At 42.0% G+C, this 15,111-nt stretch overlaps 1 protein-coding gene across 1 annotated transcript in view; it reads right to left on the reverse strand.

Annotated features, from left to right (window-relative positions):
- LOC117495803 (sodium/hydrogen exchanger 9-like) overlaps window positions 1-15,111 on the reverse strand; it is a 66,918-nt gene that overhangs the window by 28,503 nt on the left and 23,304 nt on the right. The window contains 6 exon segments of the mRNA XM_034147341.1: window positions 1,886-2,039; window positions 3,990-4,101; window positions 7,442-7,555; window positions 9,175-9,263; window positions 12,738-12,843; window positions 14,282-14,420. Of these exon segments, the coding sequence (XP_034003232.1) occupies window positions 1,886-2,039; window positions 3,990-4,101; window positions 7,442-7,555; window positions 9,175-9,263; window positions 12,738-12,843; window positions 14,282-14,420 (714 nt within the window).

Below are 15,111 nucleotides of genomic sequence, written 5' to 3' on the forward strand. Positions count from 1 at the left end.
GAACTTGAAGGAAGCCCTGCCTCAAAAGTCTGTGGGAGTCAATTACACCACCGTGATCTGGGCCACAGATTACACTTTAATAATATAAGTATCTAATTACTGCCTTCACGCCTCTTCTGCACTCCCTAATAATTATCGCCCACTGGCCTTGAAGCACAGATAGTGAGCAGACTTGTGTGGGACTCTCTTTATACGGTGAACAATAAGGTACGAATACAGGTTTCTGTGTGCAGCGTAGTGAGCTCTCTCTCTCTCTCTTCTCTCTCAGGGACCTGTAGCCCCACTTGAACCCTGGTACCAGTCACTAATAGAGGGCAGAGCGGGGCACACTATGGGCTAAGTGCCTGAGCCGCCAGGGGAAGAGGGAGAGGCTGAATGTGAACATGAACATACTCCCAAATACAGACACAACAATAGAAAAAGGCCTACAGAGAATTTCCTTTCTTAAATCTTAGAAAATGACAATATTGATCAATGCAAAAATTACTGTTTTTAATGAGAGGAGTGCATTGTTATTGCCTGAGGATGGCCCCTGTCTTTATTTTGCAAACACACACCAACTCACTAATCATGCACAGTAGATACTGATGCCATAAGCAGAATAGTCTACAGTAATAGAGTGGCGAAGTCACGCCCATCTACTTCCGCCCCATGGGACCTTATTTCGGAAAAATAATGTATTGAAGTCAATGGAGAGAGAAAACGTATCTTTCGATCCCGTTTGAATTGTGCCATGAATTACACATATGATGTTTGTCAATCTTAAAAAATCATTTCCATGTTAAAAAAGTCACAGTTTGTCGTAAAACTGTTGAAATATAAGACTATGAAAAATACGTAACTAGAAAGACTACAAATCCCAGAGTCGCGTAAGTGATGTCACAATTGTTTTCCTCCACTAAGAGATAGCTAAGATCAGCGCCATATAGATAGAATCTATCTATATGGCGCTGGCTAAGATAAGATAACTTTAACAAGATGCCTGTGTGCTTAGTACCAGGTTGTTATTATACCAGCAATGGGTCTTGCTCGTTCTTTCGCTTCCCGTCTGATGAAAGAGGAGTGTGTGGATCAAGCTAGCTAGTAGCTAGCACGTTAGTTAGCATTACAGCCTTGTCATTTGTATTAGCCTTAACATGAAGTAACATGAAGTAACCCAAAATGTTAAACAGTAAGAGTAGTAGTCATATTGTGGAACCCTTTGAAGAGTACTGTCACCGGTGTGATCATTCTATAATACACCATTTAAGCCCGGGGAGAAATGCTAACGCTAACGCTAGCGATCTTCTCTACTTCATGCTATCTGCACAAATGGTTGACATTAAACATTAAAAAGACCAGGCAGTTCAGAGAGAATCAAAGGAAGGCAGGCAGGCAGCTTTGCATGACTTTCTTCAGGACGTGTTTCATTGTGGTGATAGTGAGGGTAGTCAATCGTTTTGTTGACAAGACAGTAGTGACGGCCATCTTGGTGACGTGTGTTGTTGACCAGAGATGTAGTTCATTGAGCGTTTCACACAAACAAATGTGTTACTTCACAGTTTTACGACACATTTTTTTTTTTTTTACTTGCAAAATTATCTTTTAAATTGACAAACATCATATGTGTAATTCGTGGCACAATTCAAACGGGATCGAAAGATAATCTTTCTCTCTCCATTGACTTCAATACATAATTTTTCCGAAATAAGGTCCAATGGAGGTCCACCGGAAGGGGAGGGACTTCGCCTCTCTATTGGAATATTGATATATGTGAGTTGCAAACAGATGAATGTTATGTATGTTCTTTCAAAAGTTCAGGTGTTTAACATTCTTGTGACCTGGTAATAAACCTTTTTCTGATTCTGATTCTGAAATGATGGAAAAGAGACACACACACACACACCTGATGTTTAGAAGGTGCAGCATGGGATCAGCGGAGGTTCCCAGCACCCAGGTGGTGAAGCCGACCAGCAGCAGGGTGGTGGAGAGGATGGTGCGCCTCGCTTCTGTGGATGTGTCTCTCACAGCCAGGCTAAAGGCTACAGCCCCCCTGAAACCTGAGACAAAACAGCTGTGTTACTGCCATCCATCAAGGAACAGAAACATGTGACCTTAGAAAATAATACACCAAGATATTCAGGATCAAATATGATTTTATTTATCATTAAACCTGCCTTTTAGTAGCCTATACACCAACAATGAAACACATGAGCACATACTACAGTTGTTGCTGATTACAAGCAGGTGTTACTAACAACCTAAAAACATCATATAGTGTTTGTTGTAAAGGATCAGATGTTATCTCTTCTCTGAAAGTATTATCCAACAGAACAGCACAGCTTACAGAGAAGAGATAACATCTGATCCTTTACAACAAACACTATATGATGTTTTTAGGTTGTTAGTAACACCTGCTTGTAATCAGCAACATTTCAAAATGTAACAGTAATCTGATCTGATCTGTTTCCACTATCACTATCACTATCATTGACCAGCTGATCACAAACTAGCTGGAAGTGACATGATACTCAAAGTCAATATTATTCTCAAGGCAAATCCTTGACTGGTACGAGAAACAGCTGGGGGAGGTGGTGGTGGTGGTGGGGAAGCTTTTTAAAATAGCAAGACAAGGGCTTTTTTTTTTTTACAAAGAACCCGTCTTATGTAAGAGGTAAAGTGGGTCAGGCGAGCAGCGAAGCATCCTGTACCCCACATCACTTCACATCCTCTATTCCTGCATCATCAAAGCATCCAGAGCTTCAACCACTCCAACTATAAAGTGATGCTGTATTTAGTCCTCTCCGAAATACACATTCAAAAATAGAAAAAGGGCCTACAGTGAGTTTCCTTTATCAAATCTTAGGAAATGACAATATTGATTAATGCAGATATGTTTTTTTTTAAATGTTATTGCCTGACGATGGCCTCTGTCTTTGTTTTTAGATATTTTGCAAACACAAACACCAACTCAATCATCTTCCACAGTAGATACTAAAGCCATAAGATGCAAGCAGTGAAGAAAATATAATAGTTAAAGGGGACCTATCATGCAAAATGCACTTTTGTACGTCTTTTATACATGAATATGTGTCCCCGGTGTTCCAGGGAACTCACCAAGTGTCAGAAAACACAACCCTCTCTATTTTCCTCCATACCCAAATCTCTAAAAAAGGGGCTGCAACGGATCTGATAAAAACTGATCCAGATTTGAACACTGTCCTGACGTCAGGACGGTGGCGCTACGGCTATTGGGCCAACCAATCAGGAGGAGACAACCACGGCCATTGCCGTTCGAAAGCGCTGGAGACGCTGTAGTACATATGCCAGGCCTGTAGGTGGTGCTGTTCTCACAGAATCAACCCTTGCAAAAACAGAGCTAACATTTTTCAAATTGAGCAAAATGAGGCATGGCTAAAATGCATGATCTGTTTGGTATTTTGAAAAGAAAAAAAAGTATAAATATGCCTTATATAGGTATGGTCCTACACTATATTATTCAAATATAGCATGATAGGTCCACTTTAAGTTGTTTTTTGTGGAGGTTTTCCATAGACTTCCGGTGTGATGGTGGAGTGAGCGGGTTAAAGTTAAGCAACTCTCTCAGATTGGTTCATAAAAACCTGCAAAATCCAACTACTCAACAATAAAAAAGTAAGCTATGAGTGGGGGAATCTATCGAAAAACGGGAAAATCAACAAAGGTAAGATCTAGCGAATACTAGGAAGGGCAAACAGGGACACTGGAGCTACAGGATAACGCAGAAATGCACATTTAATGACTGAAGGAAGAAATCAGCGATCTCTGACAAGAAATATACCGTAAGCTCACAGAGAATAACAACAAAATAAAGACACAAAAACGAGCATTAGCGAAGCAATGGGTGAGTTAGAAGATAGTGGAATTTGTGGAGGTTTAAGAGCAGCAATATTATCACCCAACATTCATCAAATTAGCAGCAAGAGATGTTGTCAGACAGATTTTTCAATATGTATTATCAAGAACTGTACCTGCAAACACCATGAAGTGCTGGAAGGAGCGCGGGATCTTGGTGGTGCGTCCCAGGTTCAGGAGGAACGAGAGCGGGTAGATGTTACAGGCTCTTGATATACAGATGGAGAGCTGAGCACAGGTTAAGGAATATACACACACACACACACACACACACACGCACACACACAGGTTGAAGAAACAGTGACAAATGACTATTTAGCATCATTTTCCAGACATACACCTGTTACTTTTTCAGTGAAGCTGTCCCGATTTCACAGTTAATTCCTTAATAAAAAGTACTTATTCAGCACGAGATCAGGCTGTAACAGTCAACCCATTAATATCAACATTTATGCACACACACATACAAAAATAATCGTGGACTATTTGCTGATTAGTATGCAAACACAGCAGTGTGGCACCATGCCGAGGCATGAAGCCAATCAGGGCCTGCCAGCTGTCTCTGCCCTGCACACACACTTTGATGTTGCACATAGGAAGGGACTGCATGCTAAGTGTCCTGGGCACGAGGATATCTGTGCAATTATCAGGGACAAAGGTACCTGGAATCATCTTTTGTCATACTTTAAGAAGAGGCCCCTTAAAACCTCCTCTCGGTTCTTGTTACTTGTACCTAATTCAAGGGAAGGATGGAGGAACTCAGGTGAGCCTGGTAGAGGTAGGCACTAAATACAAATATGATCCTGAAAATGAGCAAAATATGTCCTCTTTAATGTGATTTCAGCTTTGTAAGTCAAACTTATGATGCCTGAAATAATAAGGGACTAATATTTTAGGCAGGGGACCGCAGTCTGACAGGGCTATTACTAAAACAAGCTCACTCACACCCTGCAGTCAATATTAGATCTCATGCACCCTATGGATTTTCAAAAGCAATATCCTGCTCCCAAAAGCAGTCATTTCTCCATATCAAAAGGCCTCTGAGCTCTTTGAATGGAGGTAATTAAGCACTTTCATCTCAGCCTCATTTCCAATAAAGCCCATCTCCATTGTAACGGGCAAAGGCTGAAAGCTACGGCGATTAAAATCTACTGCGTAACCGAGGAGCGATTAACCGGGGTTGAATCACTGGGGATATTTCATTTTTATGGACACTTTGAGCACCGTACACGAGGACTTCGACCTCCATTTATTCTTGCGTGTACATCCGGGTCAGCTTATATCCAGATTGTTTTCCCTCTACGCTTTCTTTGTGGCAGGGAGGACAAAGCTAAACAGGCTCAAAGCTCAAGTCAAACGTTTCCTCCCAGGCTGGCACGAGAACACGAGAGAGTTGGGATAAAGAATCTGCCCAGTCGTCTCTTTCTGCGTCTCCTTTGACCCCATGGTGGAAGATGGATTGTAATAATAATTGCCGGCCATCTGGGCACTGGAGTGTGAAAGAACAGCCCCTTGGAGCCCGGTCCCTCCTCAGGCGTACGCTACCGTCATGCCAGCTCTCAGACAAGGACAACAGTAGCCAGAAGTCCATCAGTACCAGTGCACTGCCCTCAGGACGAGAAGCTGATGGACAACAACAGCTGTTCATAGGAGACAGCTGCTGGGAGACAGAAAGAGAAACTATAACATGTGGTTGAACCATAGACTGTAGGTTTGAACGTAACATGTATTGTGGCTGCTTTGTATTCTGGTCTATAAAGACTTCAGCCAAATGAGTTACTAAATAACTAATAATGGTAACACTTTATATTAAGGTACACACATTCACCATCAACTAGTTGTTAATTAACATGCATATTAGCAGTATGTTGGCTCTGTTAGTCATTATAAAACACTTATTAATGCCTTATTCTACACGACCATATTCTCCCAGTACTAGTACGAGTTTTTCCTCAATAACCCTCTAATTAGTACTCATTTATTGTACGTAAGGAAGTGGTTGTACATGAGTTTTGGTCTTAATATGCTCAATATGCAGTAGCAGTACCACAAGAATAGTAATTCTCCCATAATAACACCACACAAATATGGTATACTCTTATGAAACTACAAGTGTTAATTGTGTCAAAAATAACGAAAAATTAGGTATTTCTAACTCAGAATATGTTCCCTATTTTAAAGTGAAGTCTTGTTCATACAAAATAAGATTTGTCTCTAATATGTTAATTAACAACTAGTTGAGAATGAATAAGTCCCAAAAAACTTCCATTAGGAGAAACTGGAAAAAAAGCTGAAATAGCTGAGCTGAGGTTGACGTGATATTTACAGATTTCATACGAGAAAAGGCAAAAAACGAATTATTTTCTCTTAATGTATTTCTCTTAAACAATTTGTTAAATTTAACAAAATATTACTCAATACATTTTCTGCTAAATGCAAATAAACTGCCAAACAATATCTTGCATTTCTATGCAACAAAAGCAAATATGTATAAGCCGTATCAGCCGTTAACATTGAAATGACAACTTCTATGAATACCATAAGAACTCTTTCAGAAGACTTTCTAGGACTGATATTATTTAAAGGGGACCTATCATGCAAAATGCACTTTTGTACGTCTTTTATACATGAATATTTGTCCCCGGTGTTCCAGGGAACTCACCAAGTGTCAGAAAACACAACCCTCTCTATTTTCCTCCATACCCAAATCTCTAAAAAAGGGGCTGCAACGGATCTGATAAAAACTGATCCAGATTTGAACACTGTCCTGACGTCAGGACGGTGGCGCTACGGCTATTGGGCCAACTCCACCAATCAGGAGGAGACAGCCACGGCCATTGCCGTTCGAAAGCGCTGGAGACGCTGTAGTACATATGCCAGGCCAGTAGATGGTGCTGTTCTCACTGAATCAGCCCTTGCAGAGCAGAGCTAAAAAAAAGTGCAAATTGAGCGAAATGAGGCATGGCTAAAATGCATGATCTGTTTGGTATTTTGAAAACAGAAACGTATAAATATACCTTATATAGGTATGGCCCTACAATATATCATTTAAATATACCATGATAGGTCCACTTTAATCTTCAACCTCAACAGGGAAACGGTGCTTAATCCACTACATGTTAAAGTACAGTAAACTCGTTCCACACAGGCAGACATCTTTATTCCACTGAGCTCTGCTAGAATGGAAAACAAGCATCAGCAACAATAATTAAAGACCTGATTAAAGGTCCTTCCTGCGAGCCAACGCTGCACTGCAGCATCTAAATCTGCAGAGATGGTGATGGCGACCGACTGAATGGTATTTGCAGAGCTCACCGGATCAAACCTGTACAATTTAAGTGCTGAGGTTTTTGTTTTTTCTAAAGGACTGGGGGAATTACTGTACTGCACTGCAGCAAGAGAGGCACGGTAGGAAGCAGGAGAACCACCCTGGTCAGATAAGTAGTCGATGATTGTGCAGATTATTGCATAATGTGGAAGAGAGACAGCGAATCTGGGGTCTGAGTGGGATCCAAAGGATGCACAGCAGGGGGTAAAGATGCCCCATCATGCAACAGTAAAAGGATACAAATGCCCCAGTAATGAAGAGGGCTTTGAAGACGTGGCGAGGAAACGTCAACAATACATATCCCATGTAGCTGAAGATGAAAATCTCCCCGAGGAAGTTGAAGACTTCAAAGAGCTGCAAATTATAAAACAGGATTGAGAGGATAATGAGGGAGAAGGTCATTGGAGATGAGGAGGGGTAAAGGGTAGAGGTTGTGTGTGTGTGTGTGTGTGTGTGTGTGTGTGTGTGTGTGTGTGTGTGTGTGTGTGTGTGTGTGTGTGTGCATTTTCACTATGTATATCATCTTTCTTATATATATATCCAGCTTACTTTTGAAGTAAACGGTTATTTTGTGTTTTTTTGTAATTATTGAGTGTTCTTGTATTTTAATGTGTATGTATATATAGTTATGTAAATAAGTTGGGGTATAGGTATGTGTATACATATTTCATATATATTGTATATCCTTTATTTTATTTTATACCTCGGGACTGTGGGAAACAGTCAGATCTTTCTGTGTGTACAAACATATTTTGAGATTGACAATGTGTGTGTGTGTGTGTGTGTGTGTGTGTGTGTGTGTGTGTGTGTGTGTGTGTGTGTGTGTGTGTGTGTGTGTGTGTGTGTGTGTGTGTGTGTGTGTGTGTGTGTGTGAATGACTCAGATCATATCTGAAATGGGTAAACAGGCTTAGATTTGCACACACATGTCAAATCCAGTGTTGATGTTACTCTCTGATCCTTTGAGGTGGCACACATCTACAGCTTGCTAACATGGGATTGCATGTGGAAGCAGACATGATTTCGTCACTATTTTCTTGTTAAATTATTGATATTTAATATGCTTTTTGTAAAAGTGGGTAAAGAATAACTTTCTAGACAAAGACGGCTAACAATTTGCTCTTTTCTCCTCACACATCCACAGATCCTGTAACGATCCAGACCACATCAAAGAGCTTGGATGTCAATTACTGCGAATAAAAATAGAATTTGAATCACTTTAATTGGGTTTCACTGCATAAGATGAAATCAAATATGAATTAAGGTCATTATGTAGTATCTGGATTAAATTAGAGCAGATATTATGATTTCATTAATGATTCAGGCTATTATCGTCTGTTTTTTACCAGTTAAACCAGCGTTGCCTTAGTAAAGAAAGCGATTGAATTGAATACAAGCAGGTTCATTCCCTGAAGACTCTCACATCACAAGGACAATGGGTGCCACAGAGAAAAACATATCTCTCCTACTAGCTATTCAACCACTGTCTGCACAGTAAAATCACTTTGTCTTGTCCTTTGAGCGGCTGCTGCATATATAAATCATAGAAATGTAGATAAAGGCATCCTGCCAAGTAAATACACTGCACCATGCGTTGCCTTCTGCATAGCAAATCCACTTTAAAGGCTCTTCTGTGATAAACCGTTAGCTCCACTGTTAATGAATAATAAATGCATATAGGAGTATATATACGTGTACTTCTGATTCATTTGCTCCTCTGTGAGGCTTGTACAGTATGACAGCGTGCTCGCCACCATCTGTGCTCAGCCTTTTAAGCAGATAGTCGAGACCGGCCTCCCACACAGACACCCACTGGACCACCAGAGCACTAATGGCAATTAATGATTGCTTTTGCACGCACCCAGGACACAACTATTGGCATTAAAAGGAAATGTGAACAAAGTGAGGACACTGTAACATTCTGTTTGATAACAACAGTGGGAAAAGGCCTCAATCTTTATCTAGAAAACCCACCTGCTTGGTCCTGGTCCTGCCCTCGGAGGATAAATTGTGAAACGTGTACCTTGCCTGGCTCAAACCACAAAACAGCACCGCCACGATACCTGAAAGATAAAGAAACACACAAGGTACATATAGGGATAACATATACAACAATGTATTAAAGAGTCCTCTCCTGCTGATGTTCAGGTGTATATCAGTATGTAGTGTCTCTACTTTAAAGAGTCCTCTCCTGCTGATGTTCAGGTGTATATCAGTATGTAGTGTCTCTACTTTAAAGAGTCCTCTCCTGCTGATGTTCAGGTGTATATCAGTATGTAGTGTCTCTACTTTAAAGAGTCCTCTCCTGCTGATGTTCAGGTGTATATCAGTATGTAGTGTCTCTACTTTAAAGAGTCCTCTCCTGCTGATGTTCAGGTGTATATCAGTATGTAGTGTCTCTACTTTAAAGAGTCCTCTCCTGCTGATGTTCAGGTATATATCAGTATGTAGTGTCTCTACTTTAAAGAGTCCTCTCCTGCTGATGTTCAGGTGTATATCAGTATGTAGTGTCTCTACTTTAAAGAGTCCTCTCCTGCTGATGTTCAGGTGTATATCAGTATGTAGTGTCTCTACTTTAAAGAGTCCTCTCCTGCTGATGTTCAGGTGTATATCAGTATGTAGTGTCTCTACTTTAAAGAGTCCTCTCCTGCTGATGTTCAGGTGTATATCAGTATGTAGTGTCTCTACATGTCTCCATGCTTTAATGTTCAAAAAGCTCTTTATTTTTCTCATACTGCCTGTGCTGCAGCACCTCTTTTCACCCTCTGTCTGAAACCAGAGCCCAGTCTGCTCTGATTGGTTAGCTGGCCGGCTCTGTTGTGATTGGTCAACCACTTAGAGATATCCCACCCTTAGCCTATTATGTACAGGGATTTTATCCTTTGCAGACCATTTACATGCACACAAACCTATATAACTACAGAAGAGGGAAATCCCCCAAAAGTAAATAGGGCCCCTTTAAAATCTGTTTTAAATGCGAGTATCAACACTTTTGTTTCATGGAGAACTCATGGAGGGGGAGTTAAACCATATGCGGTATCTACCTAATTAGTACAAAGTATGCCAAATCGCTGATACATGCACACGTTATGCAATCAGTGTGAATATATATATCCGTGTGCTGGGTGACACACAGAGCCTCGGGGCCTCTCATGCTGAGAATATGCTGTTGGAGGTGTTTCTATAATGGGACAAAGAGTCTTTGTCTGCGTGATTGAAACCAGCAATTGTTCAATCAAAGCCACCGGCCAGAGATATTTTAGTTTAGTTCAACGACATGATTTTCAAATTAAACCAGGAAATGATGGCAGAGCAATCTATGTAAGCATTCACAGAGAATCGAATTGAAACCTTGTGCTACGACTAAGTATGTGAATGCAGATCATACCGGCCCAACCCCACCTATTGTTCCAGTGGATTCCAGCTGTATAAACAGTTAAATCAAAATGTTCTGTCCAACCCAATTCAAGCATCCTCTGCATGTTTCTGGCATAAGTCATGACTTCCATTTCTACTCCAGAGACATGACGCTCTAGGAATGATAAATGCTAAAGAATGATATCAGCGCTGTAGATTGTGCCAGATGTGGGGGAGCAGAAATGAATAAAAAAGGCAAATAAATGACAAGAGAAAAGTCCAGAAGGAGAAAGGAAATCAGTGGTGGGAGTGATTAAGGGCCCCTGCTGGTAAAGAGGAGGCTTTCTGGACCAGAGATCTGGAATTTGAAAGGCAAAGCATGAAGAGGTGGGTTGTTGCCGCGTGCTTTGTTGCAGAAATTCAATTTCACATCCCTCTACCTTGAAAGAGAATCACAGAAGATGGGGGGGGGGGGGGGGCGGAAATGTGAAATGACTGTGATGTGGAGCAATAGTTAGAGGACAGAGCTGGCAGGAATAAATACGGCAGCAGAGAGACAAATAGCCGGCCGGGGTTCAGGCTGCTAAGTGAAGCCAATCCATTATTCTCTCTTCACCACAGATGCAGACCTGTGCGAGCTCCAGTAATCCTCGTTCACAGTGTCCTTTTCAGCCAAAAACTGGATCTCATTTTGGTTCAGTGCCTCAACATCCTCCGTAGTTTACATAACACTGACAGAGGTACACACATCATCCACCACGTAGAGTCCCTTCCTTCATCTTCCTGGCAACACATACCGTAATGAGCGGGTTGTGAGGGAACGTAAGATTAATGACAGCAAAGGCTCCCTGCGAAGCGGAGGGTCATTAGGCACACCCTCACTAAACTCCAGCTATTAACAGAGACAGAAAGAGCTTTGATTACCAAAGAGCACCCGGGAGGATCGCTCACTGGGCCGCTCTGTATGAGGTGCCGCTTCAAAATGGACCCATTAAGGCCTTTGAACAAAGTAGCACTCCACACATTAGTTTGGTTAAGTCTAACAGAACCACTACAGCAGAGAGAGTTGTATCTACTAAAAATACCCGAGGCTCTCCATCAGAGAATAACTGCCCTGAGGTTTTGCTGCGATGTGCCTCCCACACTGGGCAGCATGTACTTTATAGACATTGCATGTGGGTCCAATAGACAGAGGTTACGCTATTTCATTAAAAGCGGCTTCTCCTCCTCCACAGGCCACAGGGAGTACTGACAAGTGGGAGGGAGATGGACAACTTCAGCACAATGAGAGGAATCCCTCTGACACAATCAAGGCAGGAGCAACACTAATGTGCTCATGTACACTATAATAAATGTTTGGGAGGATATAGATGAGGACAAACCCAAGCAGCGGAGCCAAGTACTTGTTGGTTTCAAGCTACCCAACATATCAGATACTATGAATCTAATAGAAATGCAACCTTCCCCTGGGTGGCAGATAAAGAAAAACAAAAGCAAGGTCATGGTGTATCCAATTTTACGTGCCCTGAACACTCGACTTTCCAGGAAATCTGTGCAAACAGCTAGGGCAAGAATGCTATTATGCCTTTTATGGCTAGCTGCCTATCTGTGGAGCGATCTCCAGACTAAAAAGGTACAAACACACTCAGACAGAGGAGGGCGGACGCCGTGTTAAAATGAGTTATGAGGGTTGAGCCCAGAATGGGATTGGTAGCTGCAGTTCCCTGTGGAGAAGAGAGAGCTTAATACTTTCTCATCTTATTGACTCGCGACAACGGCAAGGACTCTCAGAGGGTATGGCACATGCATGTACAGGAGAAAGGAAAAGACCTTCCTCTAATGGTGGGGTGGGATTTCATCTGTTCTCGTGCAGGTTATGTTGCAGATAGGGTGACCAAGTGTCCTGCTTTGTGTTTGTCATGTCTGGAAAGAACGTACACAATCATTTCCAGGTGTTTTAGAGTGCCAATGGCCACGGAGAAGCATTGAAGCAGCAGAGGTTGCCAATCAAACAGCTGCTTGTGCTACTGTGGAGGAGTGAGCGAGCATTCATTGGAGAAGGTGAGAGGGCAGCAGTTCACTAACAGGATTTGTATTCTATCTGACCTCAATGAGATCAACATGGCCACACACACACACACACACACACACACACACACCATCAGTCATACAGCGCTCACCTGAAAGTCCACTGGCTTTGGCAGCGAGGAAGCAGCTCCAGGACAGCAGGAAGAAGACGGATGTTTCCAGCAGTGGGTTCTCATGGAGCCGAGTGAATTTGGTGAGGTGGAAAGAGAGTTAAAGAAAATCATACAGTAGTACACTTTTAGACATTAGGCTAATACATAGTTGGAACATATACAGATGCATTAACTGTAGACTGTAGACAACTGTAAGAACACCAATTGGTTTGTGGAAAAGAGAGCAAATGACTCATGTTTCATCTGCATTGCATTGGCTCCCTGTATCCCTGTGATATCTGAGGGCGGTTTGTCACCCTCATATATCACTGATTCTCTGTCGTTTTATGTCCCTGTACGAGCCCTAAGGTCCTCTTCAGCAGGCTTTTAAAATCTTCCAACAGTGCCCCAAAATAAAATGGGAGAAGCCGCTTTTATCCACTCTCGGACTCAAGATCACCCTACCAGGAAACATTGTAAAAGTCATAGCTACACCCCAAAGTATAACCATTTCACTCTAAACAGGATCATAATTTACAAAATGCTGTATTTAGAAAGACTTAAAACGGCCTATTATGACTAAAAACCTCTTCAGGAACATGTTTACTGAGGTAATCGAAGAGAAATCAGGTCAAGACTTCTATTTAACAGGACCTTTGTTTTGTGACCAGGCTAACTTTCAGGGCCAGGAGTTGTTGTTAGCGTTGCAACATCATGTGTACGCCTGTTGTGTCAGTTTTCATGAACAAAGAGTGTTGTGTTTCTCTGCCACTGTTCACTCCCAGAGTAAGCCAAGGGTCTTAAGACTTTTTCTGCAACTTTACCAACAGATAACAAAGTCCACATCCCACTCCTGCTCCCCCTCTGGCAGAACTTCCTGTTAAAGCGCACAGCAAGACTTTACACTCTGTTCCAGAAAGAACAACACAGGTTGAAAGTTCAGTTCTTGTATAAGTCAAAAAAACTTAGGATCAAGGTACAGTTAATATAACAATATTAAGACAGCTAATTCTGCAATCCCTTGGATACAGTTAGCGTACAATAATGAAAACACCTTCCCAAGTCTGGATGCTTTTGGTAATTAACAAGGACAGGTAGTAATTAAAAGATAACTGGAAGTCTAACTGAGTCTCTACTGTTTGAGGAGGAAGCACAAAAGAGCAGGCTGTTGCTGTAGCTAACATCAGCGAAATCTAATAAATGCTCACTTTGTGCTTTGCTCACACCCGGAGATTAGTCCCTGTAAATAAGAGCTGAGCTGCGCCCCACACATCCTCGTTTTTCATCCTAAAGTCTTGTGACTAGGAGATCAGAGGGAAACGCTGGACATCGAAATTTCATCAGAAGCGATTTGCTTGATTGACGAGCTCTCTGCAACCATTTGTGTCGCAGAAGCACTTTAGAGTTTTGTTCAGGTGGTACAGTAAGGGGGTTTAGTTAGAGAGGCAATTACCAAGTGGAGGAAGTGGATAGATTGCAGCGGATGCCGAGGTGATAATGAGTTTAGGGTGAAGACACAGAGATGGGAGGGGATGAAAGGATATGAGGGCTGTTGTGATTGTGAATGTGAAACCCAGGAGGAGGGAGCCGGCAAACACGGCAAGAAAATAACCAACAGAGAGGAGGAAGGAGGGGGGATCGAAGGTTTGCCCTGCACCCATCTGGCTGTAGGTGGTGATGCCACTGCAAGACAAATTGACACACAATAAAAACAGTTATGGAACAAAAAGAAGGCAATAGTCAGTGCAATTACAACAGAAGTGAATATGAGTGTTACAGATGCTGAGATATTAAAACGTCAACATGGTTTATGGCTCTGGAACAAATGCAGTTGACAGAAATACAGCCCTCTTGGTCCTTGGTGTGAGCGAGCATTCATTCACTTGCTTATTATGCTGAGCTAAGCCCTTAAGTGCAATTTATTGGAGTCACTCCTAAGAATACACAGCCTTCTTTAGAAGTGAAATCCTCCCCCTGAAAAACAATCCCTGCTGATTTATTTGCCTAAAAGAGACGTCCCCTTAGTGGCAAACGGGGGAAATACTATTGTTGTTGACAGAGACAGCATCGTGCGAGTCTATCCACTATAAATATTTACTTTGAGGGGGGAAGGGGAGACTTCCACATCGAAGTCATTAAAGAGGCGGAGGAGAGAGAGAGAGGGAGACAGAGAGAGAGGGAGGGAGACAGAGAGAGAGAGGGCCTGAGGTGAAGCAAGCAGAGACAGGCTGCCTTATGACAACATTTCTTTACCCTTATCCTCCCCTCAGACCGTTCCAAATTAATGTCAAAGCATCGAGTCAGCTAAACAATGTGAAAGAGGTGGTTGTTGTTTTTGCCTCCTACATTTTACGGGACACACATTCTGTTAGCA

The sequence above is a fragment of the Trematomus bernacchii genome, unplaced genomic scaffold (assembly GCF_902827165.1).
Source record: "Trematomus bernacchii unplaced genomic scaffold, fTreBer1.1, whole genome shotgun sequence".
NCBI classification, from domain to species: Eukaryota; Metazoa; Chordata; class Actinopteri; order Perciformes; family Nototheniidae; genus Trematomus; species Trematomus bernacchii.